Source organism: Polyodon spathula, chromosome 12 (assembly GCF_017654505.1).
Source record: "Polyodon spathula isolate WHYD16114869_AA chromosome 12, ASM1765450v1, whole genome shotgun sequence".
NCBI lineage: Eukaryota > Metazoa > Chordata > Actinopteri > Acipenseriformes > Polyodontidae > Polyodon > Polyodon spathula.
Genome location: NC_054545.1, coordinates 8,751,712 through 8,778,462, shown reverse-complemented (window position 1 = coordinate 8,778,462; position 26,751 = coordinate 8,751,712). Strand labels below are relative to the sequence as shown.

Here is a 26,751-nt window from a genome sequence, read left to right as displayed (position 1 = left end):
AGTTGAAACTGGATTAAACTCTGGTTTAAAAGGTGAACGATCAGAAAGTTAAGTGCACTCTCTGCACTTTGTTCCATATCGTCCCATATAATTATAACAGCTTTAGTTAGCATCACTGTGTTATCAGGACAGTCTTGGGACACAGTATATGTTTAAAAAATCATTTAAGATTAGATTGTTCTGTATGTAAATGTAGTATGCTGTGTGTAATGGAGAATGTTCACATGGAGAATTTTCACTTAGTGCTGGTTAAACCAAAATAAGTATAATGCAAGTTTTCAGGGCTTGGCTTGGGGGCAATTTTCCTCATATAATGGGATAACAGTTGCACCCTGGGGCAGGTAAACAACATTAAGATAAACTGATAATTGGCAGCATACCGCTGACCAGGAGCAGACATTGATAGACCGAGAATGTGGGGGACTGGCAGTCCCGCCTTTCCCACCTCTTCCATCAGGTGTCACTACCAGGCAGTGGTGTATAAGCCCCACTGTGGCAGTCAGAACTATATTAAATTTTAACATACATCTGTACATAATAACATCAAGCTGATGGGTAATGCAGAAGCCAGTATTTTTTTTAGAAGATGAGGTTTGAACAGTTTTCCATGCGTTATAAATAATTTGTCACTGTTTTATTAAATCTAGGTCATTATTGTAGTCTGGAAGGGTTGTTTTGTGTGCCTTTTTTTCCCAGTGTCACAGTTCTAAACCTGTTTTTGACTCCTGCTAATAATTACAGTGTACAAACACTACACTAGACATTATGGAGTCGGTGGTGTAACAGAAGGGCTGTTTTTTTATGTGCCTTTTTTTTAATCTGCCAAGCTTTTAGGCAGCTGTTCACATGTGTTAAGTATATTATTTAAAAAAATATTCTTCTGTTTTCAGTGGTTAACCTGGGGCAGCAGTAGTTGTTCCCAAGCAGAATTCTGTGTCCCTGTAAACCAGAATCGCTGCCAAATTTTTAATCACTCTGTTTTAGATGCTGATCTTGATGGGTTTGTGAACATGCACAGATTTAAAAACGATAATGTCCCATAATACATAACAGGATCTTTGTATTTTCTTTCCAACTCTAAGACATCCTGTAATTATCATTGAATTAACAACAGGAATCATGATTTATTTACACAATGATGACACCAAACAGTTGTAGTTTGTAATGTAGCTGTCTTTTTGTAGTGAATATGGATGGAGAGTGAACAGTGGTTGATTATTTATAAATATATATATATATATATATATATATATATATATATATATTATATATATATATATATATATATATAAAAAGGAACACTGTGACGAGTGTACCAAATGGAGCAAAAAAAAAAAAGGTAATGTAGGGACACAAAAATATGAATAAATTGATGAAAAATATAAATTATATCAGGTTGTTTCAGTCCTTCTATTCTACTGTCATATTTTTTATTTCTAGCAGCCTTTCCTCAAAAAGTGGGTATTCTTCCAGTATCTTGCTCCAGTAATTAATTATAAATCTGGTGGTAAAAAAAAACCTCAGCCACATGATATATCAGTTCAAAGCCAACAGTAAAACTGTGGTGCTGAAACCAAGCTCTATGCATTTCAAAGACTGGACATGTTTAATGTTTAATTATAAGTGCAAATGTACATATATGTCTGTATATGTATATAAAAAATAAATATTTGAACTAATTTTCTATTGAGAAAACCCAATAAACCCATATTTCCTATCAGTCTAATTTATATCTTTAGGTCATTGTGCGCTGTATCCATGGATACCAGGTTACGTGATGAGAAGACAGAAGGGCTAAAAGCAGGATTGAAAACACTTGGACAAACAGCAAATCTGTGGTCTTATTTTAAATGATTTCTTATAACAAAATCACTCTGCTTGCAAGCCAAGAGACAGACAAGGTCTGCAAAAGGTGGCAGTTTGCGAAATTGCAGTGCTGTAATCGAGGGGTTGAATTATTAGCCTATAGCTGCCAAACTATAGCATTGGTACAGTAATGAATGATATATATTCATAATATTTAAACACTGCATAAACGTTTTGAATTTGCAGCCCTACGTTATTGATATTCTCAGATGGAATGAATCAATTTCTTGGGCAGCAACTTTGATTTACACATGTCTGTGTGATGAATGACATTTTACTTTTCAATTATATTGCCTGCACTGATGAGAAAGGCACAGCTCTGTTTGCACCATTTCATTAAAATAAATTGCTGCATTCTGTTCCTGACACTTCTGCAATTAACGAAATTCACACATTTGCAGGTTTGTGAGTTGATCAGAGGAGAAACAGGTTTCTGAAATTCAACAGAACCCCCAACTGGCAAGAAAAAGGAAACATTAACACAATGCATAGTGAGAATGCTTCACAATTGTAGGCGATGGAACAAAAAATACTGAAACTTAAAGGCTACTGGGAGACCCAGAGAAGTCTACTCATGCAACAATTACATCATTTTCTATTTTTTTTATGCTGTTCCTTGAGAGTTTTCAGTGTTTCAGAACCCATCTTTAAACACTACAATTTAATTGCACTTATGCTCATCAATTATTAACTAGAAGACTCCAGACAGGAAGGATGTTCAACTTTCAGTTACCAAATATGACATGAGAGAAAGCTTTTTTCTGTTTTTCATTGAACGATGTAAAATGGTTCACACGCAGAGCTCGATGAGCTCTTGGTGTCTACAGTTACAGAAATATCGTCGTAATTTGTGAATCAACTGACTAAATCAGATTATACAGTATACAGATGGTTTTGCTGCTGTACAGACAGCGGCTAACATATCAAATTGGTGTGTAGACTTCTCTTAGATCGTTATTAAATAAAAACTACTTTATTGGTTATGGCTCAGGTGAAAACAGATTGCAAGACAGAGGATGATGTACCAAATGTGATTTCTCTTGTGTACATTGTAGTGAAAGCAAGACTGTCTCAAACGAACCTTTGTCATGAGACAGAAGCTACAATGGCAGTACAATTGCTCACAACACAAAACCAACATAATAAAGCTCTGTTGAAACCCTCAAGTAAATTCATATTACAGTATCTTTGAGAAGGTTACTTTGTGTGTCATCACTTGTCTGTGGGTTTTTGTTTTAATGAGTGATGTTGCCTCCGTTTCCGCATTGTTTTGTAAGATTTATATCAAATCTCAGTGGCAATTCTTAAACTGTTAGAAACAATCACAAATCTAAATTTGGGACATGGCATCGTAAATATGTTATTGTTAATCCAATACCGTGTTTCCTGATTTTGGTTATGCTCTTTTATAAGGTAAAGGAGTCTATGTGAAAATTATTTATAAAATTTGGATGTTGAAACTAGTGAAATGCACATAGATTATTTGAGGAAAATATTAGCATGGATCATGAGACATTTTTGTGCTGTGTTTTGAGGTTGCAAGAATGGCCATAGTGAAGTAATGCTTTGAATGAGGAAATTCGGAAGCCAAAATAGGTACTCAGCAGTCTTCTAAAACACAAATGGGATGGTCTGTCATATACTGTAAATGTGTTCATTACTGTGCAATACGTTAGGCACACAGATGCTTCTACAGTTTGAAACGAAACTTGAATTGAGTCACACAACCTCTGAACCCTCCTCCCTTTGCGTCAATGAATTAGACCAGATATTTGAAGGTGGATTCTCAAATGTCATTGTTTTTCCAGCGATTCTTTGAAACTCCCTGTCATTAAAACTCTCCTGTTACAGTGGAAAGATGCTCTCAGCAAGCTGTGCCACATGTCCTGAAGGCTGCAGGTTCAAACTATAGTTGACCATGTCTTTGATAACTATCTTCACTTCTTTGCATATGGTTGAAGTGGACAGAGGGGGTATTGGCTGAGTGAATTATAATTTTTTGTATTTAAGTAATAAATTACTGTGTGTGATTAGTTTGCCTCCATTCGCTTAACCTCACAATAGAAGAAATCCACATAGACAGGAAACTGAAGCAGCTGGGAGTTCATCCGTAGACACTACTTGTCAGCTAATGGTGAAATACTCTATCCGCTGTCTTTTACCTTGTCCATGTGCCAGGAATTAGATTATATTCACATTAAACTGGGTGGTGTCTAACTGGTTTCGGCTTGGACAATACTTAAGCCATATGCTGTTAGGTGCTGCTGTATACAATCATGTACTGGAGTAGTAACATGTTGCATGATCCTCCAAAAAGATACTGTTGTAAAAAGTGGATAAATTGCAGGGATACTGCATCTGAATATTTGTTTATGTAAATGTGTTTCATGGCAAAAATAAACAGGAATCTGAATGGCTGCACTTTGGTATACCCTTACTACCTTTGCAGCATTTTAGATACTGTTTTGACTGCTTGCCAGTTTTGAATCTTCGCGGACATGACTGAAAGTTCAGATGATATAGATGATTGACTCCCCTTCATGCTGGTGTCGAAAGGAAATCTAACTTCAGCCCGAACCGCTGCACTAAAATTTTCCATAGTTAACCTGATACAAAGTCCAACAAGCCAGAACAGCAAGGAGCAGCTGTGTTTGAAGACCTGCCAACTCTGCAAGCTTGTTTTTCATCCTGTCCCACAGCTAGGCTCTCAATACGCAAAACCACAGTCCGCTGTGCATTACCTTTTATGGGAACAAAGTTTGAGATCGGTCCTTAGTGTAGCCTCTATTACAGCTGAAGAGTGCTCTCTCTTTTATTTTATTTTCTTATAGGGGAGGCGTGTGATGGCTGCAATTACAATTGGGCATTTTTCAAACAAGCATGCATGCCCAAAGGGCTACTATGCATAACCTCTTCAAATAAACAAATTAACCCCCTCTCTGTGACCCTTACTTTGAACCACATCAAACCTCATTAATTAAGTGATATCGAGCTGGGGCAGAAGTCCCTGCAGCACTCACTTGCTTTGCCTTTGTTTTTTGTTTGTATTATTCTTTGCAGTGTGCTTGGTTAGTGTATCCATGCTTTTTTATTCATATCCCCCATGAAGGTCAGAACTATGTTAGCGGTTTGACAGGATGATACTGATAGGCTAGTTGCTCTCCTAACTGTATCATGTCATCATACTGTTATCTCACAGCAGGGTGTGGGAGCAGAATGTTATCTAGCCTGCTATAATATTGTCAGCCCAATCCAACTTGTTTAAACTCGATAGAAAGTGATGTGGCCTGTGTTCCCAGATCACTTTGAAGACATGTTGCACCGAAATCACCAAAAGTCAAAGGTCATTTCCTGTTTTAAATATGTGTGCCCTGTTTAAAAAAAAATTTAAAAAAAAGACTGACGACCAGTTTATTTTGCTACAGCTTTTGAAGCATGTGTTTTGTGTTGTTAAACCACCGAAGCTTAGTCTGACAGTAACAGGTTTCCAGTTTGGAATGACTTGCCTGCTTTCTGTTTGCCAGAATTGGAATTTGGTGTGGTGCTGTTATTGTCTTTGGTGATTTCTCCAGGGCACGGGGCCCACTTTGTTTGAAAGATCCAATTGTTTTTTTTTGTCTTTCTGGCCATGTTAGACCTTCATCTGGTTCATATCAGACTGTTTTCACAGCCAAGCAATGCTGCTTTTCCTGCATCCGGGCAGTAAAAGGCTCCCCCGCACTTTCAAAGCTGAGGCTGTACTGTTTTGGGGCGGGGGGGCGGGCACCTTGAAACTATTACTACTGTCACAGCAGCTTCCAGCTTGAACCATCACCAGATTCAACCTCAACCAACACAGAGTGTTGGCCAGACCAGTGAGACCAAGGTTCAGTCTAAGCACAGTTCCTTACACAACTGGGTAACCTCATGGCTCTCCCCCTTGTCATCATGCCCAGTCAGTATCAGAGAACTGTAACAGACAGCCAGCACCATAAATACTTTAAAACATCACTCGTGCTTTTGCCAGCTTTCAAAACCAGATGACCTTGTCTTTTATAAAAAATCGAATTCTATTTTCCTTCTATTAATTTAAAAATAATAGCAGCTTATATGAGAAAAGCCTAAGGAAACTTTGACAAATGGACCCACGCCCACCCAAAATAGGAATATGCCTTGTCCCAGAAATCCCAGGACAGATGTTCTTTCATATTACAGATGGTCCAGACAGCCAACTTGCCCATGGCCCATTTTGGCCTTTTTAACCAGGAACCTGACGTTATTTTAAATCTAAATAGGTCAGGGGTCCAGGGCTCGTTGTTATTCATTGTGTCCCTCCTGTATATAGATCTGTCTCACTGTAACATGATTTGGTAATGTTTCTACTCTTCATGCAATATGTCCTGTCAAAGAAGGCTAATCCAGCAAGCAGAGAAACAGAAAAGTCTTATTTTTTTAACACTTATTCTTTTTGCATACGAGTGGTGTGCCAGGCATTTCTGAGCTTCATAAACTCTGAGTTAATTACTCTAGATCTTGGTTTATATAAGTATGATTGCTTGACTCCCTCACCCAGACATTCACACACACACACACACACACACACACACACACACACACACACACACACTAAGTAATATGGCAATGCTGCCAAGTAATGGCTTTATTAATATGAATTTGTTTGCTTTGCATCTTTGCAGAATAAACAAAGGATGTGAAACATACTGTGCTGTGGTGATGAAAGACAGGTCAGCTTATCCTCAGATACCATTGAGACATGTGATCTCCTGGCCCACAGGGAAACACTACCTTCTAAAGACCAGCAAAGAAATGTTTCGAATACAGTCAAGAATATTTAACGAAAATACAAACTCTAAGATTGTCACACTTTCATTTAGTTATTGAGGCTTCAACAGCTTGTTGGTTTGAAGATTCCATTGGTCTCCTATTTTATTTTCGTATCTGCTGTTAGTGACTTCAGGAGGTCAGATACTAAAGTTTTTCAGAAACATTGTAGACTTTTGTTATAGCCACAGCGGACCAAGCTGTATGTGGATTCGATTTATGTAAGTCTAAGCAAGTCAGGTGTGACATTTGCCATGCTTTCTTCTAAAAATAAAATTGTATGTGAAATAAATCCTTTCTAAAGAGACCTTGTCAAGTAAAAGAGAATGGGTGGAGACAGCTTAAAACCAGAGTTTTACCAATTGCACTGTTGAAGAAGTATATTTGAATTGAAAAACAATTACTGTACAACTGTTAAAACGTTGAGACTCCTGAGAAAGGAAGTATGTGAACTGGTGGATGAGTAATGACAGTTTTTTGGCAATTAATTCCACTGATCCCCATGCTTTGAAATGTCTGTCTGTCAAACAGGTTTTGAAGTACAAATACAGTGCAAAAATTGTGCAATTATGAACCGACATTGTTTTCAGAAAATAAGTGCATGTTAGGCTTTGTCACTTCATTTACCAGAAATCAGTTTTTAGAAAGACGCAACAATTCAAAATATTAAAGTTTTGTTTTCTCAACAATGTTTTCCATTCATTTTCTGTTCAGCAGTCGTTACACCCTACAGTCTGGAAGCAGCCCTCACATGATATGTAAGAATTTCATTTGAATCGTTTCATCAGTTACACACAACAGTCTTAAGTTTTTTTTTTTTCTTTTCTTCTTTCCCTTTGTAGTTGTTTCCCAGGTTATGTCTCCCATTTTTCATTACTACTTTCTTTTCATTTTCACATTGTTTGTACAGCCTTATCAAGTGACACTGAATGCTTCAGTTTAGAACACTGTTCTGCTTGTGGGATCCATTAGGACCAACCTGCATTCTACAGAGTGCTCTAATCTGGGTTGACCACATAATACAAAACTTGCAGTCACTTGTCATTTTTCATGCATCTGGCTATATTGAAGTTGAGATGCAGTTTTAGAACAGGACATTATTTACTGCAATATTCTATTTGTATTGAGCAGAATATATTTATTAGCTGTAAAATACTGTATCTCTGTTTGTCTTTACTAGAATGGACACCAAGTAAATGGGTCTGCAGAATTTTCTGTGTGTGGAGGCCTTGTATTCCCGTTGAAGAAAAGCAACCAGACATATAAATCAGTGACTAGAAAATCAATTAGTTTTCTATATACTGCTGTTTTGGGAAAGAAACCCTACATTCTCCAAAAAAAAAAATAAATAAATAAAAAATACACCTCCCGTTTGGGGTAAGCGAAGTTACGTTTTAACACACAAAGCAGACAGGGCTTCATTTCATGCCTCATTCAAAGGGAGCCTCATAGCAGGCCATGCATACTGTGCTAGCATGATGAAAGATAAAGCATTCATCCCCAGGCAGTATTCGGACCTGATCTCTTGTCTCGCAGGGGAGAGCACTACCTTCTAAATGGCTAACAAAGACAGCCTTTGAAGAGGAAAAAAAATTGTATCGAACAAAAAAAATGGAAATGAAATGCAGGGTGTGATGCAGTGGGTTAATGTACTAGCCATTCACCACTGGAAATCTAAGTTCAAATCTATCTTTTTGACAATTTTTATTATCATCTCCATTATTGTACTTTCCCTTGTTTGTAGATACAGTGTTAACTTTCTAGGAGCCAACCAAAATGCTAAGGACATAATTTTTGCTAAGGACATCAGCAACTGATGTGATGAGCACTGCCCCAAAAGGTGTCTAGGAAGCTGTTTTAATCTTTGTAATTTTCCAGTGTTTATTCTCCATAGTTTCATAGTGAACTGTACATAACACATACTTCCCACATTCATTAAATAATAGTCTTCAATACCATAACCATTTAATCAAATACACCATTTTCCCCTTCCACATTGCAATTGATGCTGATTCATTTTAATATACATTTTTCTAATTTCCAATAAAACAAGGTGACTTATTAGTCTTTTAAAATGTGTCTGGTGACCTTGAATAAAAGTAGGTGTGGTATGGATATATTTATTGTATCTTTCTCTCACTCCCCTATAGATGTGCCTCAACCTAACCACTTAGGAACCAACCTTTCTCTTCCATAAGTGGCTAGCCACTAATGCTTATCCAATCCTTGACCTCATTGTAAGAGGTCCAGAGAAAGATTCACTGACAGTTGTGATGGAAGTTTGATGAGGTGGACATCTTTCTTATTTGAACTGGACAGAAAACATTTTAATCTCATTCAGTCACTGAACAAGCAGTGAATGAAAAGGCCATTCAATTACCCCAAAGCTTAATGGGAATAGAGTTGGCAACAGAGAGATCAAAGGCTTCATGGCCAATTGCAAAGCCAGCGAGCCACCCATCCCCTCCTACTTCGATGTTGTTTAACTGACACAGCTGTGCTCCTTTTATTTGAAAAGTGGACACACTGCTGGGTGGATTATTCCATAGCCCTGTTTGACACAACAATGCTCACCATTCATTTGAACAAGCCATGTGCGGTGGTAAAAAACTAAAGGCAATGTTCCACTTTCAATTAGTACTCTTCTTTTTGCTTCCCTCCTTTTAAAGCAAAGGACTTACTACATTGCAAGACAATGGTTCAATAAACAGCACATCCAGTGCACCTGATGTAAACAAGTAAAAGAATACAAGGATTACATTTATCTGTCAAAGTCAGATAAATGTAATAGAAGCTTTAAAGTAAGGCAGTCTTGTAAATTTAATCTTTCAAACAGCATTCTTGGCTATCCTAACAAATCTGTCCTAACGCTACTATTGTAAATACTCATACTTGCCATACCACTGCATGCGAAATTGTGTTAAGTAGTCAACATGATAAGTAGTAAAAATGTTAACATGCGAAGAGCCGGGTTAAGCGAGACAAAATGCTTGACAACCGTTTGTGACACAATAACAAATAGCCAAGCCTGCGTGAAGGTTTCACTTCTGCAAGGAACGTTTCTGTTTATTCACTTCAGCCATATTTTTGTTGCTTGAGACACATCATGAGCCAGATTGCAGCAAGGATGAAGAAACATTTGCTCTAATCAACATTTGGGCCGACGGTTCAATCCAGAGAAGTTTGGATGGAAGCGTTTGTAACAAGCTGCTTCCGGAGCATTGATACGCATATTGTGTACTTGTATCTGTCACCCAGGTCAACCCTGCTTTATCAAAAGCAGTGTGAAATCCCGTACCTGACCAGCATGAAACCAGGTCCTGCCCGGGTAGGTTCTGACCCGGGTAGAATAAGCCTGTATGAAAGGGGCTTATGTATGTTTCGTGTTGGTGAGAGGGGTTTGAGGGTATAAAACTAGTTTGTGATAACATTTTTTCCAAAAGTAAGAGATACTCCAGATTGTGGTGTGACTAGTTTTGTGCTCATTTATTTTTTGTTTTTTTTGTTTTTTCCAAGAGGATTTTTTTTATGATTTGAAACCAGAGATATATATATTTTTAATATTCAGTAATTATAGAATTTATATTATTTACATTAATAATTCGACCCTGGCACAGACATGTAGGTTATTCATTTTTTCTTCGTACCTACCATTTTATATTTTCTGGGAACTTTGTATGACCTAGATGGAACCAACGCTGAGCCCGGAGATTATTTCACATCATTTTCCCCAGATAAGAATATGAAACATTATTACTCAGCTAAAAATTATTGGGGTTTATTCACTGGTAAACACAACTGCCGTCTTCCATGGTACACTGTTTACTCTTACATCTATTTATCTATTGAGGTTTAAATACTGGGCTAACAGAACTTCTCAGTTTATTCACAAACACCTGATCTGACTAAATGGAAAAGCCAACCACAATGTCCATCCAAACTGTGGCTTAGCTGTGGAGCTAGATACCAAAGCAGGATCTTCCTCCAGACCAAAACATAGATACCCACATTTGTTCCCTTCTAGCATGGAGCATTCTCAGATTTCCTTGTAGAATGTGTTTTTTTTTTTTTAAACATGATCCATAAAATAATGCCCTGACACAACCAGTCTTGCAAACACAAGCCGGCTGCTATTTTAAAGATCCCTCCCATCAAAATCTGTCATTCACTTCTTCTTTGGAGAATCTGCAGGTGTGTTTTCCTGAGCTGTCAAAAGAGCACCTTCTTGAGGTAATTCCATTTGTAAGGAGAGTGTAGGAGAGAGTGCTAAAACCATATAGCTGCCAAGCCAAGCAGCTGGATTCAGAGTGAGAGGAAAATGGGAGCCATTTTCACTTTTGGACACAAGATCTTGTTTTAGCATGTGCTTGCAATCTGACTGCTTTATATTGTTGTTGTTTTATTTTTCCTTTCTGTTTTAAAACAAAGCTGTAAACTTGCTGGACGACTGGGTTTCACAGCAGCACCTGGCTTCTTTACAATATACAATACTTCTGTATGTTAATCAGAAAAACTAAAAGTGAGATTCATAAAATTGCAACCTTTGTTTTAATTAACTGTACTGTATTTAAAAGCCATGTAAAGGGCTCCCAAGTGGCGCATCCAGTAAAGGTGTTCCGCGTGGAGTGCAGGATGCATCCTATAGCCTGGAGATCGCAGGTTCAAATCCAGACTGTCACTGCCGACCATGACCAGGGGTTCCAAGGGGCGCCGCACAATTGGCCAAGTGCCGCCCAGGTATGGAGGGCTTAGGTTTGCAGGGAAATACACGGTTCACCGCACACCCGCGACCCCTGTGGCCGACAGGGAACCTGTGGTTCTGCAGTGGAGCCATCAGATCTGTGTTGTCCTCAGGCACTATAGGTCTGGTGTCCATTACTGCAGATCCACAGTGCAAAAAATTACAGATTGGCCAGAGCACATTTCACAGGACACATGTTCCAGCCTCCGTTTCCTGAGTCATCAGGGGGTTGCAGTGGTGAACTGGGACACAAATAAAAATTGGGCATTCCAAACTGGGGAGAAAATCGGGGTAAAAAAAAACCTTTGAGAATGACTACATTTTAAAAAAATAAATATATCTATATAAGATGACAGACAATAGCACAGAGTGTGCTTAGCTACAACATATTAAATATCTGAACCAAAATTATTTAATAAGAATACACGTTGAAACTGAAATGTCATGCAATATGGTAGTCAAATAACTTAATAAAGGTTGTTCTATAAACCCTACATCACACAGTGCATTTTAGCTGTGCAAACCATAATGCACCAACATGTTTGTGCTGAATTGTCTTTGTAAGGTTTATCTAATTTAGCATTTCCCCTCTATCTGTATAATAGCAACTGGCACAAATGCATAACAATTAATTAGTCGCCTAGGAAACAGCCAGTAGTAAAGCAGCCCACAACAAAGAGAGCATGTGCTTTTGTTTCTTACTGCTATGTACTGGGGCAGATCTTTTCTTGTTTAAGGTTTTTAAAGGGATAGGGGTATGTTTAGAAACCTGTACTACTTTGTTTTAGATGTTATAAGATGATTGATGTAGGTTTTAGGATGACAGGCTGCACGTGTGTGTGTTTGTGTACAAATATGCATACAGATCAGTGAACAGTTGCACTGGTGTCTGAGTTGCTAACATCTCATGTTGATTTTAAGTAAGAGCTTACACTTACTGGAGTAACTGGAAACCTTGTGTGAGGAACCTTGTTTAACCAGAGCAGGCACTATGATTTGTTCCATTGTTACATGTCTATGTGTATGTGAAGGGGTGTGTGTGTGTGTGTGTGTTTCCAATACTTTTGGCGATGTCTTTGGAATTTATTACAGCTGTGAAATTTTGTTAAGGCCCAGATAGAAAGTGAATTCATTGCCTTTGCACTCAAGCTTCAAACACTTGGCAATGCACTTGAAGTCAGAGCTGTCTCTGGGGAACTGGCAAAAGGGCTTTGCAAGCTTAAAATTAAAGCAGCTGTTGAGACATTGCCATTGGAGCAGTAACTGTGGAAAGTATGTGATTTGTATTTATTTTTTTCTTGGGGGGGGGGGGGGGGGGGGGAGCATTTGTGTTCAGAGGTTTTATTGAAATGCAATTTTTTGCATAAACTCCTAGATTCTGATAGCTCTCTTAACTTTAGCCAATGGTTGTTTACTAATATTTTCTGCAAAACTAAACAGTTCTTATATTTCAGGCTGTTTTGGATTCTGGCTCAAATTTTCACACATCCTTGCCTCTCTTTAATGTTTGCCAGCCATAGGACATTAGGACGAAGGTATGCTAAAAACCTATAAATAACGATGAACAGAGCCATTCTCCTCTCATGTGACTCCACAGTGAGCCCCATCTAACCAAGGATGAAATCTTGCCTGAGCGCTCGTAACTCACATTTCAAACTAGGCCTTGATCCAAAGGTGCCTATGATTCAACCTTTTACCTAGTTGTTTAGCACTGTGAAGATGACATAGCAATCCACTGGACATTTCTCAGAGTTTGCCAACAAAAACTACACTTGAAACTGAAGCTTCATTTCAGAGGTTTGGTTAGCGGAATCACAAAGTATCTTGTCCTAATGCATCTTTTTGTATTATTTTCTCATAGGGATGGAAGCAGGCTCTTCCTCCAGACCAAATGATGCTCTCTTAAAAATGGCAGTGATGCTGCCCTCTATGCAAGAAGAAGACCAGAGTGGAAGCATCAGCATGCTTGAAGGGGACACTGATACTTCAGGGGCCGACGTATTCTGACTTATCCAGAGGTCTTCGTAAAGCTCTGACATGCTGCACTGTGTTTAATACCAGTAATGGAATTATATTGAGAGCGATATTTTGTTAATGTTAGAATAACAACATGATTACTATGTTATTGGGATGGGTTTTTTTTCTAGTTTGGAACATAGAAGATGTATATTTTGTCTTGTGTGAGAATAAAAAGTGATTTGAATAGAGGTGAAAGTATGATTTATGATGATAGTAGTATGATGATATATTTCAACAGTATGGTAAAATGGAAATGGAAGTATTGCTGCAGGTTTCATTTCCTTTTTCTACGTTGTTTGGCTTTTTTTTTTTTTTTTAACACTGGTGTTTCCTGCGTTGCACAGAAATAACAAGACACTGTTTATTTATTATCCTCACCTGGGAATGCATTTCCCAAGAGGCAGTGATTTAGTATGATGGCCCTGATACAGTGTTTTCTCTGGTGCTCTGGGAAATGCCTGTGCATTGTTACATTTTGAGTTTGTTTTCCTCAATATGCTTTCTGTAATAACTAGCACAGTGTTTTACTTAGCATCATGTGAGCTTCTCTTATTGTTTTATAAAACACCACTCCAGCTGGTATTAATTTATATCTACATGGTCAAATTGGAGTTTGGTTGGTGGTTGCTTAAAGTCAGGCGCTCTTGGCTAGTAAGTGAGTTATTCTGTTTGTATCAATGTGTCAGCAAGCAATTTCTGGACAAGTTGTTGAGATCTAGAGAAATAACAGACTGTGCTGCGACAGTCCTCCCAGTAACCAACCCTGTAATTGAATACATAATTATAATGACCGATTGCTTAACAAAATAAGGGGTACCACATTTATACAAAAATGCTTGAGCAGAAGGCAGCTTTTATGTTTCTTGCAAGAATTTGAGTGCTGCGATCTGCTCTGCAGATAAGGGAATAGAGGCTAGAGGAAGGAGGGACGTGGGAGTCATGCAAGGGTAATGGTAAACAGGAAATGTTAGAGATGCTCCTGGAGCAGTTGCAGCAGAAACAGACCTTTCCAGATGAACAGTTCTCCTACAGAGAAATGACTGATCTGAAAGCTACTTGCGAGTCGTTTGGATATGCATGTCAGCAAACCATTTCTTGCAAGTCAATCAGGGAATCAGGCCTTCAAAAGTAAGACATTAGTCTCTGACAGATGATAATTCACAGAATGTGCTTAATTCGCATTTATTTTCACTCTTCCTACCTTGATTATGTCTGTTGAAATTGCCAGGCAGCAACCACTAGTATTCATCATTTTGGTTTCTGAGAATTCTTTGCTTTTATGTAGCTGCAAAGCATCTATTCATTAAGAGAAGAATGCAGTGGATACAATATTAATCAAGCAACTGGACCAATAAATTGATGCCACATGCAGTATATTAGTATATTGTGTTTAGATCAGATCATGCCAGTTAGGGTAAATGTATTCATTTATATATTTTGTCTGTTCTGCCTTAATGTGTTTGTGTGTCTCTTATCCAGGGGTGGTCAATCGTGGAGGGCCATTCAGCTCCAGTTTTAACAGGTAAAATAAATAAGTAACTACATTGTAGTCTGGACAGAGGTTTAAATGGTTCAGGTAATCAGTTTAGTACACAGTTATAACAAAGTCAGGACAAATCAGTGTCTGTAGTGAAACTTTAGTGTTGTGGGAACCCTTTCTGGATCCCTAGTTTGTGTGTTTTACACAAACTTTTCAGAGCACCTTTACCATGTATCCATGGCCCCACAGGAAGCTTCACATTAGGCGATGGATTCTAGAGGGTTCAGTTCTGTTTAGAACGGATAAATCAGGCATGAAACTAAAATATGTTGCTGACAGTGAACAAAGAAAGAGTCTCAGTAATGTACATTTACATAAACGAGCTTCAATCTTCAGGTTCCAATACTGGTGTTGTTTAACAGACACAGGGTTTTAACCTATGACCATATCCATAATATAGTTTCCACCGTTTTTCACATGTGAATTTCACCATTCAATTAGGGGTGCCTTTCCCCACATTTACACTCTCAGAGTCGCTTCAGTATTCAAGCTAATACTGAGCCTGGCTTCCTCCAGGCCTCTTAAATCAATTTGGTTTGGCATTCAGCAACATAGCAGCATTCATGTAAAAACCAGAATAAAGATGCAGCTGGCGCATAGCATGGCACGTACATAAAGAAAAGTTTGTTCAAGTACTAAGCCTTTTCATTTTTTCTAGTTAATAGCACTATCATGTGTTTTAATAATAGATGCACAGTGTATAATGAAATACACTGAGGACTGGAGGAGAATAAATTAGCTAACACTGTAAAATATAATGTGCCCTTAAACTTCTTAATGTATGTAGAAAATTTGACATTTTGCTTAAAGATAAGTGAGACTACTCAAGTAACTGACATTTTAAATATATTTATATATATATATATATATATATATATATATATACACACACACACACACACACACACATATACATATATAATATATATATATATATATATATATATATATATATATATATACATATATATATATATATATATATATATATATACATACATATATATATATATATATATATATATATATATATATATATATATATATATATACACACACACACACCTCCCTTACTGTTCTATGGTGTGTGCAATCATTCTGAGTAGGTTGTTCATTCCTGGCACTTTGGATCCTTCACACAAACTCAGCCAGGTTAAAGCAAATTCACAAAAAAAGTATAATAACTCGGTATGGAACAGCAGAACCCAGAACCATGTAAGAAAGCAATTAAATAACATTTTGAACTGTGGTATACCGTGGTAAAAACATAGCCAAGTAACTAAAGCATAGTGAAATTATAAATCATGATAAATCACAGGTACATGTAAAGCATGTTATAAACATGGTTAAGGCATTGTAAATAGCATTATTACTTTAGTCAAATAAAAACAAATGTTTGTTTAAATAACTGAAATCTCATAAATAACCACAAAATAAGCAAAAGGTGTATAGCCCATTTAGAAAAAAAAATGTGTTGTAATAGTAATGTGTTTATTTTGATGCTCAGTATATATTGCTACCGAGTTTAATTTTTTATAAGGTTGGAATTCAGCACAGGTGGAGTGAACCTGTTCCTCGTAGTAATTTCCCCTACTCTTGATTTATGTTTATAAACCTATAGCAGTGTATACCATGATAAATGGATTCCAGGAGCATAATTAGTTGTAAAGGGTTCCAATTAGAATGGGAAGTAGCTGCAAAAAACAACAGCAGGGACACTTGGGTGTGTGCCAAAGTGCTGCAAGCTGCAGATTTAATATAATGCGGCTCATCAAAACACCTCCAGATATCTTTTAGGGAATCGAATAGGGATAATTTACACAAAAACTGCTGAAAGCAAACAACATCCTTTTGTACAAGTATGCCGAGGCTTCCCTTCGTCTGCAGTTCATTATAAAATGGCTGAAGCTATCAATTACAGCTTCCAAGAAAATAGAGACTGTCTGTTTAGTTCATGTAAATCAGCCATGATGGACGTCAAACATTCACCCAGATGCCAGTGTTAATGATTTGATCAGTCATTGTTTGTGTATTCTCAAACAGCAAGGAAATAGGGGAGTCAGATATTTATACAAAGTAAATGAGAAAGTGTCTTCACAGTGAGCTTTAAAGAGCCTCCCCCCACTGATGTGACAAATCAGATTTACAACAGAACTGACAGAATCTCAGAGTTATAGCATTCTTATTAGTTACAGTTGCTTTACATAATGGTTTGAACGGTGATACAGTACTGCAATATTCAGAAACAGCCCTTGAGGGTTAGTGCACACTAAAGTGTGCGTTCTCAGTACAAGCAACCCTTCTCAAAGCAAGTACTAGCACCAGGGGGTTATTGATCAATATTGTTGTTCATGTGCTGTTTTCCCTTTGCATTCTTGGAACATGAATGTGCCACCAGATATGGCATTGGATTGAGCCAGAGAGCAGTGTCTATCATTTTGTAAGGAAAACAAAAAAACTATTGCTTGATTCTTGACCATCAGAAGCATGGCTCAAGTCAAACTTTCTAATTAACCATGATTCTGGTTCCTCTAGTTATTAAATACTTCCATAACTAAACATACTTAAAGCCACATCAGAGACATAAGTGCGGCACTGTCCATGCAAGTCGATATATTGCAACACCTGGGTGAAGGTCTTGGACAAAAAGAGCAACTTGGTGTGGGTGTGAAATACTAAATAATCATGTACTTAATCATGTACTGTTCATTTGTTTAGATTGATTTTGTATGATTTTTGCTTCAGTCATCACTTCGGAAGACATTTAAAACATACTGTAACCCTCATGTCTAACAACCAAGTCTGGGTAAACCAGAGTGTGATACTCTACCTCTAGTGGATGTACAGAATACCACATTTGTTATTTTTTACTGGTGTATTTCTTAAATACAAGAATAGTTGTTTTTTTTTAAATTATGACTAGCATACTGTAAAGAAACTGCTTTTAGATGTGGCTTGATTCAAAATCTTTGGGTATTCTTCTAATAAAGACCTGTTTATCTCACCCGAGCTGGGAAAATTATATCACAGATTGCTGGCACTGGCAAGCATGGAGAAGAGAGAAGATGGCATTGAGAGCAAATCTTGTAGAGGTTAAAAACCTCTGGAAAGCGACCCCATATGCACACACATAAAGTAGATTAGGTCCTGTTTCTTCTGAGCCAGCTGTTATGCAGTTGCTGTGTTCAAAGCTATGCATTGACAATAGATCCACAAAGCTTCTTTCATAATCAGGACCACTTCTGAGAGCCCGAGGGACTGATCTGCGATAGGGGCTGCTGCAGATTAGACACAGTATAAAATTACTCGAAAAATACAGTAACTGGAACGTGTCCATCCTGAATATTTATCGTGCATCTAGATACCAACACACATTGATGATTTCAAACTCCATAGTCTAGCCTGCTAGTTTACTAGTTAAAGAAACAATCACACCATGACTTCACAACAGTACTAAAAAAATAATAATAATTAACAGGCGTCCCAGCACAGCTGAGGCTGGTAATCAAAGCATCTCTGAAACCTCCTTCAGCTCAATCAGCTATGAAGGTTTTAAACACTGAAGTGGAACAGAGAAAATAAAAAAAAACGCTGTAAAAATGAGGCAAAATAAATCCTTCAGTCTCTTATGAATGAATCCCAGTCCTACCTGCCCCCGAGCAGTCCTGCAGGCACATCTTGTACGTTTTCATTTTCTGTTGTTCCTCTGCTTCTTGACAACCATGCTTTGCTCCACAATGTCACCTGCTTGAAAAGCTCAGTCTGGAGTAGCTGCAGGCGTGTTCCTGATCAGACAAGGTTAGCTATGGGGGATGTGGAATGCATTTCTAGTTTTCTTTGCTACATGTTTTGTTACAATGGGGGTAGCTAACAAAATAATGTAATAAATCTTACCTGTGGTGCACTTCTATTATATTGGTCTTAAATGTGCTTTTTTGAAACCAGCCCATGCTCTAGTATCTAGTAATTATCCATTTTTATTGGAAACCCTGCTATCAGGTACTACACTGGGTTAAAGAATCCGTTTGGAAGCCATGCTTTTATGAAGTGTTGTACTTTTGTGGTACATTTAACCTGGAGAATGAAATTGTCTTTCCAAACTGAGATGCTTTCAGACAGTAATATGTTTTGACCCAGAAGACACTGCTCAGAGGAAGCTTTACTTGGCAAGTAAAGCAGTAATAGACTTATTAGATATAACATGTATTTATTTCAAAACGACACATTTGAGTCCCATGTAACAAATGGAAATGTACAGCATGTAAGAATTATGGACTTATTTTGTTAGCGACATTCACTTTCAAAAAAGAACTCGGGATCCCAAAACTCTTACATATTCACAAAAAAAAAAAAAGTAGCTTCATAGATTCAATGCAAGTATAGTCAAATGCTGAAACCTAAAACAAGGTTGTCCAAAATGTCAGACCACAATGTTTGTTCATTCTTGAGTTTTACCTCATTCTTGAATCTTTTTTTTTTTTTTTTTTTTTTACAAAACAAAAGTAGTCATGTTAAACCAATTAAAGAACTGTAAATGCAAACTAAAGGCAGCTAACTGGTTCGACTACTGATAACAGCCCATGGGTGGATTTAGGAAACCAGTTTTGTTTTTGTTCTAGATTCAAGTAACCTGGGATGTTCCTGTTGGGAAACGTACTTAAATGAAAAGAGCAAAGCTTGGAACTCATTTTCAGATCTGCAAATAAATGTATGCATTAAGCCATATTTGTTAAGGCCAACATTAAAAAAATTACAGCTGCAGACTTTTTTTTTATTTCAGTGAGTGGCAGCAGTGTGTATAATTTATTTCAGTGAGTGCCGTCAGCCCTTTTCAGAATAGTATATGCTATCAGAGGAGTTTCTTTAAAGAAAACTTGGCTTTCCAGTGATATTGGTGACCCCCAGCAGTGTGCCTGTGAAGCAGGTGTTTATCAATGAACCGCTGAAGTTCAGTTACATACACTTTAGCAGAGGCTGTGGTGACACACCAAAAGAACATGGAGTTCAACTGTTTAAGAAGGTAAATGAGTTAGAATGGCAGTCTCCTCTGGGAATCACTGAGATACAGATCAAAAGCTTTTTATTACCGGTACTTTTACATGTTCCTGACATCCTCTGCTTCAGGAATTTATGGCTTTTTATGACCAATTTTATTAAAATAACACTATTCAACATGACGAGGTATAAATGTAATATTCACTACAGATATCTGCAACAGCTTACTTCACCCCCAAACTCTTAAGTGATTTATTCAGGACAGAGAGAGACATTATCTTGTTCCCAGTATCTCACACCACATGCAAGTGACTGATTACAGCCGAGGGCTATGTTTCCGTCACCCACACTTGTTAAGTTTGATGTTAATTAATGTTTAACAGCAATGGATGCATTCTGTTGTTCCCAATGCAAATGATTCAAACACATGAGCAAATGTTAGTCCAATTGTGATGTCATCAGCAATCCCCCCTATCTACCACTGATTAAAAACAGTGTAATAGTGGTATTGTAATTGCCTTAAGCATGTAAATCACTGGTAATTATCTGGTCACCAGAACACTGTTTTGTAATGGTACTGTAACAGTAGCCCCACTTATTCTCCAATTTGGGGTTTTGAAGCAGATTATCATTCTCCACAGTGCATCAGAACAGAATACCATACTGTGCATAATTTAATTGTAATTTATTGCCAAGTTGTTTTGCTTTGATGATAATCGTAATTTGACTTTCCAAGGGAATCAGTCCAGCATATGATATTCCTGCCAGGATACATACATAACAACTTTTTTAAAAAGGCAAGCTTGTGGAATAGTAATTAACCCAATTGTGCGTCTATGTGGGGTTAGTTGCTGTCTTTGAAATTAATTTAAAAATATTATAATATTCTGTTTTTGCAGTTATTTTCATTATATTTGGCTATGGTTTGTCCAGCACTTCCCAACATTGTGGAGAAGGAATTCAGGGTTTTGGGGTCAAACAACCAGGACTTCCGGCCAACAGGCCAGATGTGAAATGAAATCCTTACATCTTAGAAATCAGCTGAATAAACCAAGAACAGACATAATAAAAACAGAAGCATGAAAAAGAAAAGCGCACATCATACGTGAATGCTGAACAAACAGAGGCTGATGAATAGAAAGCAACATTCAATTAATCCTTTAAATTTTGATGGGATCAATACAGTACATCTTAATTTTAACATGCAAAAAGAGTCTTCTCATATTAAATTAAATATGCAAAACAGAATTGGATAAATATAATAGTAAAAACTGTAAAAGGCCTTTCATTTAGGAGTCAGACAAATAGCCTGAGCAAAAACTTTGTGTATTGAAAAGTGTGTGTGGAGGGGGTGGGGGAGTGGCATCTGCTTAATGAATCTTCAGGATGGTTATAGGTGATGAACAAATCACCTAATGATTGAGCTTGCCACCTGTGAACATGCATGCCTTACTTTAATTTCTGGATGTTTGTTTATAACCAGTAGACTCTTTTATCTCTTCATTCTGGTATTACAGACCTACCGGTGACAATGACAAGGTTGTACGAAAGGCATATGTTTATGTCTCGCATGTTTATGTGTACTGATATATGCATTTAGATTACAGACCCAATGACAAAAAGTGAGCTGTGGCCAAATATGTTCATAACCCTCTACTGTAGTATATGAGGTATAACAGTTTGGCATCTAGAATGACTTAATGGCTCTTATCAAGTGTTAAAACAATGATGGTGCTATAGTCATTTATATTTAAGCATGTAGAGTGATATGTGTTACGCTATAACTAATTCTATAGTGTCAAGGATAAAAAGGTAAAAGATCAGAGATTGTACAAGGTATCTAAAGAGGCCATCTTGTTTCTGACTAAAGATTTTGAAACAGCTGTAGCATTAAAGAATGTTTTCGAAAAAGCAAATGTTGGCAGGGAAGTTACTGAAATTGAACACTTCAAACAAGCGTCCAGCAGGGAACCCAAATGAGCTGACCCACATAATTGCATTGAAGTCTTAAGTTCCGGTAGTTAAGACTTAGCATTTTTTTAGCCGTGGCATGCATCACAAAACATCATGCATGCACCATGAGATTGCTATCCTAAAGGATTCTGATTTGAGCAAACAAATGGTATAACAGACAGCACAGACACGTCTGAGTCTTGAGGTCCCAGATTTCTTTCAACCTGGTCTTGACACAAGGTTACAGATGGTGCACAGAGAGGTTGACTTGACCTGCTCTACCAAAACCTTTTTAATCAACTGCCGTGCCAGGCTGTAACAGACCACAGTGACCACTTATATGCCCTGTCTCTCCAGACTTCATGAATTATAGCCCCAAAATATCCCAAACCCAAACTATACCTAACCTCCACAAGATGTGACAGAAACTCTGTGATTTATAAAATAGATAAACTGGTATATTTGGTTTTAAAAGTGTATCTCAAACTATTTGTCTGGACAAGTCGCACAGTTTGAATGACTTATCCTATCAAACAGATGATGGGGTACAACATTTCTTCATGTCTGAGCAACTTCAGAAGAGAAAATCTGTTTGATTGACTTTCTGCCACATAACAGCAAAACAGATGTGGAAATGTGAATATTAATATTTTTATTGTATCTACCCAGTTGCAATCCAGGGCTCCTGAGCAATGCAACAATATTTATAATGATCTCTAAGCTAAGTGTATTTCCAAATGTCCAAAAATTACAAATAATAAACACTGTAGCAAAATGGCCAGTATATTTTACATTGGACCTTCCACTACAGGTTTTTGTACTAGACATGTTATTAACACCTGACCAGGCCTACGTGTATACAGATGTAATAGGACTATATATTCTTTCTTTAACATATAAATATAACAAGATAACAGTTAATCAAAACAGGTCAGCAAAGTTAAGCCGAAAATATCTTCTTTTTATTGTACCTAATAACAGTATTAAATGCAGTTTCACAACAGAAAATGTCCCTTCCAACTTTTAAAGCCTACAGTCTATTTTGGCAGTACTGTATGATAAAATAAGGCATCCTTAACAGGACATTGTTTTTATTGGTGAACTCTGAGAGTTCTCATTTCTTCATGTACAGTTCCTTCCCCGTCGCTGTGTGTTCCTTGGCTCCTGACTGTTCGCTGTATAATTAGGAGATGGAATGGTACATTGAAAACGCCTGCTCATCATTGTCTCCCCTCTTTCAGGAAATTGTGAGTCACTTTTAAAACCAAAGACTCTTTTGGTCAGCATAATTTGATCTGATATTAACTAATATTATGATCCAACAGAACGCCCAATACAAAAAATATAATGGACAGTGCATACTGAACACATTTAAAAAACATTATAATTATACACATTCTAATGATATACATTTAACAAAGACACAGCTGTTGATGTATATTTACCCAAGAGAACACTTTCTTGCATCTAAACCTTTTTTTTTTTTTTTAATTCCCCTTTAATGACAAACAAGGTGTCAACATACATTGTTGGAGGCAGGTAACCATCACCATGACAACGGCATCTTCATTGCCCTTACACTGCTGAGACACTCATAGTATTCAGCACTTCAAGTCTGACTCAAAGTATCTGTGTATAGGGTAATTTCCACATCACCTTTCTGTGCTGAATCGATCAAATTGCGGAACTGCAGGAACAGTTAGGCAACATATATCTTTGCAAAGGACAGAAAGTAAAACTGTTATATTGCATACTAAATATTGCACAATTAACAAACATTACATTATCAATAAAATGAGCATTTTGTGACATTTGGAGATTAGTAAATAATGTTATCTGTTTTGCTTTGTGAACAAATAATGCACCAGAATTAGCTCTTACTAATTCTGTAACAACTTTCTCTTTGAGATGAAAAGGCACGCATTAATCCCATTATGATGTCATCAGCAATCTCCTTATCTACCACTAATGAAAAATAGTGTAATAGTGATACTGCTGTTGCCTTAAACGTGTAAATGAGTGTCATCTAGTCACCAGAACAGCTTGAACACCTCTGACCAAATTTCCCCTGGCAGTTCCATTATCACATCCATCAGTTTGCAGATAAGTCTCAAGTCCACATACTAAACAGGGCTTCCCAGTTATATCAACATTAGATCTGAGAGCAACTCTATGCTCACACGTACGGTCTACTTTCGTCCAGTTTGCCTTTAACATCTCATGACCTTCTAGGGCTCAGAGGGATAATTACGCCTCCACTTAAACACTTTTAAATATACCCCATGAAGACACTCAATCATAATGCCTTTCCAAATCTATACTTTTTGGGCAATTATCAATTTGGCACTGCAAAAATCTCCAATTCAGTTTTCAATTAAAGAGCAGAAAGTCTTTCAACCCAGCAATGTAAGGCGTTTATTTAGCTAGCGGGTCATTCCAAGTGCCTGCACCATGGGTGTAAAGGATACAAGATCAGTCATGTGGACAAAAGATGGTGTGGGCTTCTCTATTATTCATGCATGTCAGGCGCAAAAACAGAGCCTTTCAGTGCTCTGTCAGGCTGTAGTAATTTGTATTGTACAAGCACACATTATCCAACCATTAATAAAATTAATGGCGTAGGAGCTGACAGTAAGGCAGGATTGGAGAACTGCCTGGGTGACCACAGCAGTTGATCTGTTTTATATGCAAGACAATAATATTGTTATAATTAAACGTATCTCTTCTTTGTTTCACATGTATTTATTGTTTTTTCTCAAATGCTAATCTTGATCGTCAGGGCAAAAAAATATTATTGCTATACACCACAACACAGCAGAAAAAATAACATAAATATCTATTCAGTATTTAAAAGTAAACCTTTGGGTTCTTTTAGCCTTCAGTTTCTCAATAATGTCCAGCCTCATGTTAAGGCATTGTCTGGAGCACGTTCAGAGCGTTATCTCGTACTGCACTCATTAACAAACAGGAAGGGCTGGTCCCAAGTTGACTTCAGAGATAGTTGTCTTGTAAAGTCAACAGTCTTCATTTATTTGTTCAGACTAACTGAAAAATTGTGTGTGTATATATATATATATATATATATATATATATATATATATATATATATATATATATATACACACATACAGCTCTGGAAAAAATTAAGAGACCACTGCAAAATTATCAGTTTCTCTGGTTTTACTATTTATAGGTATGTGTTTGGGTAAAATGAACATTTTTGTTTTATTCTATAAACTACTGACAACATTTCTCCCAAATTCCAAATAAAAATATTGTCATTTAGAGCATTTATTTGCAGAAAATGACAACTGGTCAAAATAACAAAAAAGATGCAGTGTTGTCAGACCTCGAATAATGCAAAGAAAATAAGTTCATATTCATTTTTAAACAACCCAATACTAAGGTTTTAACTTAGGAAGAGTTCAGAAATCAATATTTGGTGGAATAACCCTGATTTTCAAGCACAGCTTTCATGCGTCTTGGCATGCTCTCCACCAGTCTTTCACATTGATGTTGGGTGACTTTATGCCACTCCTGGCGCAAAAATTCAAGCAGCTCGGCTTTGTTTGACTGCTTGTGACCATCCATCTTCCTCTTGATCACATTCCAGAGGTTTTCAATTGGGTTCAGGTCTGGAGATTGGGATGGCCATGACAGGGTCTTGATCTGGTGGTCCTCCATCCACACCTTGATTGACCTGGCTGTGTGGCATGGAGCATTGTCCTGCTGGAAAAACCAATCCTCAGAGTTGGGGAACATTGTCAGAGCAGAAGGAAGCAAGTTTTCTTCCAGGACAACCTTCTACTTGACCTGATTAATGCGCTCTTCACAAAGACAAATCTGCCCGATTCCAGCCTTGGTGAAGCACCCCCACATGAGTCCAATTTTCAGCTTTGCCCAACACCTGGTCGTCTAATGGCCTACAAGCCACAGTGTCTCGCACCCACTGTGAAATGTGGTGGAGGATTGGTGATGATCTGGGGGTGCTTCAGCAAGGCTGGAATCGGGCAGCTTTGGCATGAATCAAGCCAAGTACAAGGTTATATATATTATATATATATATATATATATATATATATATATATATATATATATATATATATCCTGTAAAAGGACCGTTTGGGCAAATGTTGCTGCCACGGTTAAATAATGCCACGGTTAAATAAATAATTAAAACTCCAAGGTTAGGATTAAATTCAAACATCCAACAGCACATGTTAAGTCTGAAAATGATTAAATGGTGAAGTGTTTAGATTTGCTTTTGTGTAAATCAATTGAATGCTGGTAGAAAATGCCAGGGGACACTCCTCCAGATCTGATAAAGGGTACGTACATACAAACCAACATTAGATCATTTAACTCTGCTTTTTAACCATTTGGGAATCAAAGTGTTTATTTATTTATTTATTTATTTATTTTAAACCATAAAATGGAAAGGAAAAATTTCAATGAAAACAGGACATGTTGCTAACGTATGCATGGATTGGTGGAAGGCAATATTTTTAGCTGTGTGACAGAAAATACTCTAATATTAATGCTTAAATAATATAAAATATGAATAAGCATTTAACATTATTAAATATAAATCAGCTTTTCAAAGATGTATATGATATGTGAGGTGTACACATTTTAGTCAATAATATTGCATGAAGCGACCCATTGCCTCCAAAAGAAGAGAAAACTTGTCAAGACGTGGTGATTGTGTACAAATAGATGTTCAAGCTGTGATTAACAAGTGGTCTGCAATCTGCACTGTTCGTTTTATCATTGCTGTGTTCGGTACCAGCATTTACAACAATATTGTCCACATGGA

General features: G+C 37.2%; 1 protein-coding gene across 1 annotated transcript in view; it reads left to right on the top strand.

Annotated features, from left to right (window-relative positions):
- Positions 1-15,805, top strand: part of LOC121324318 (TALPID3 protein-like) — a 158,525-nt gene extending 142,720 nt beyond the window's left edge. The window contains exon 31 of the mRNA XM_041266041.1: positions 13,290-15,805. Within this exon, the coding sequence (XP_041121975.1) occupies positions 13,290-13,435 (146 nt within the window). The 3' untranslated portion in view covers positions 13,436-15,805. The remainder of the gene's footprint in view (positions 1-13,289) is intronic.
- Positions 15,806-26,751: the final 10,946 nt, after the last annotated feature.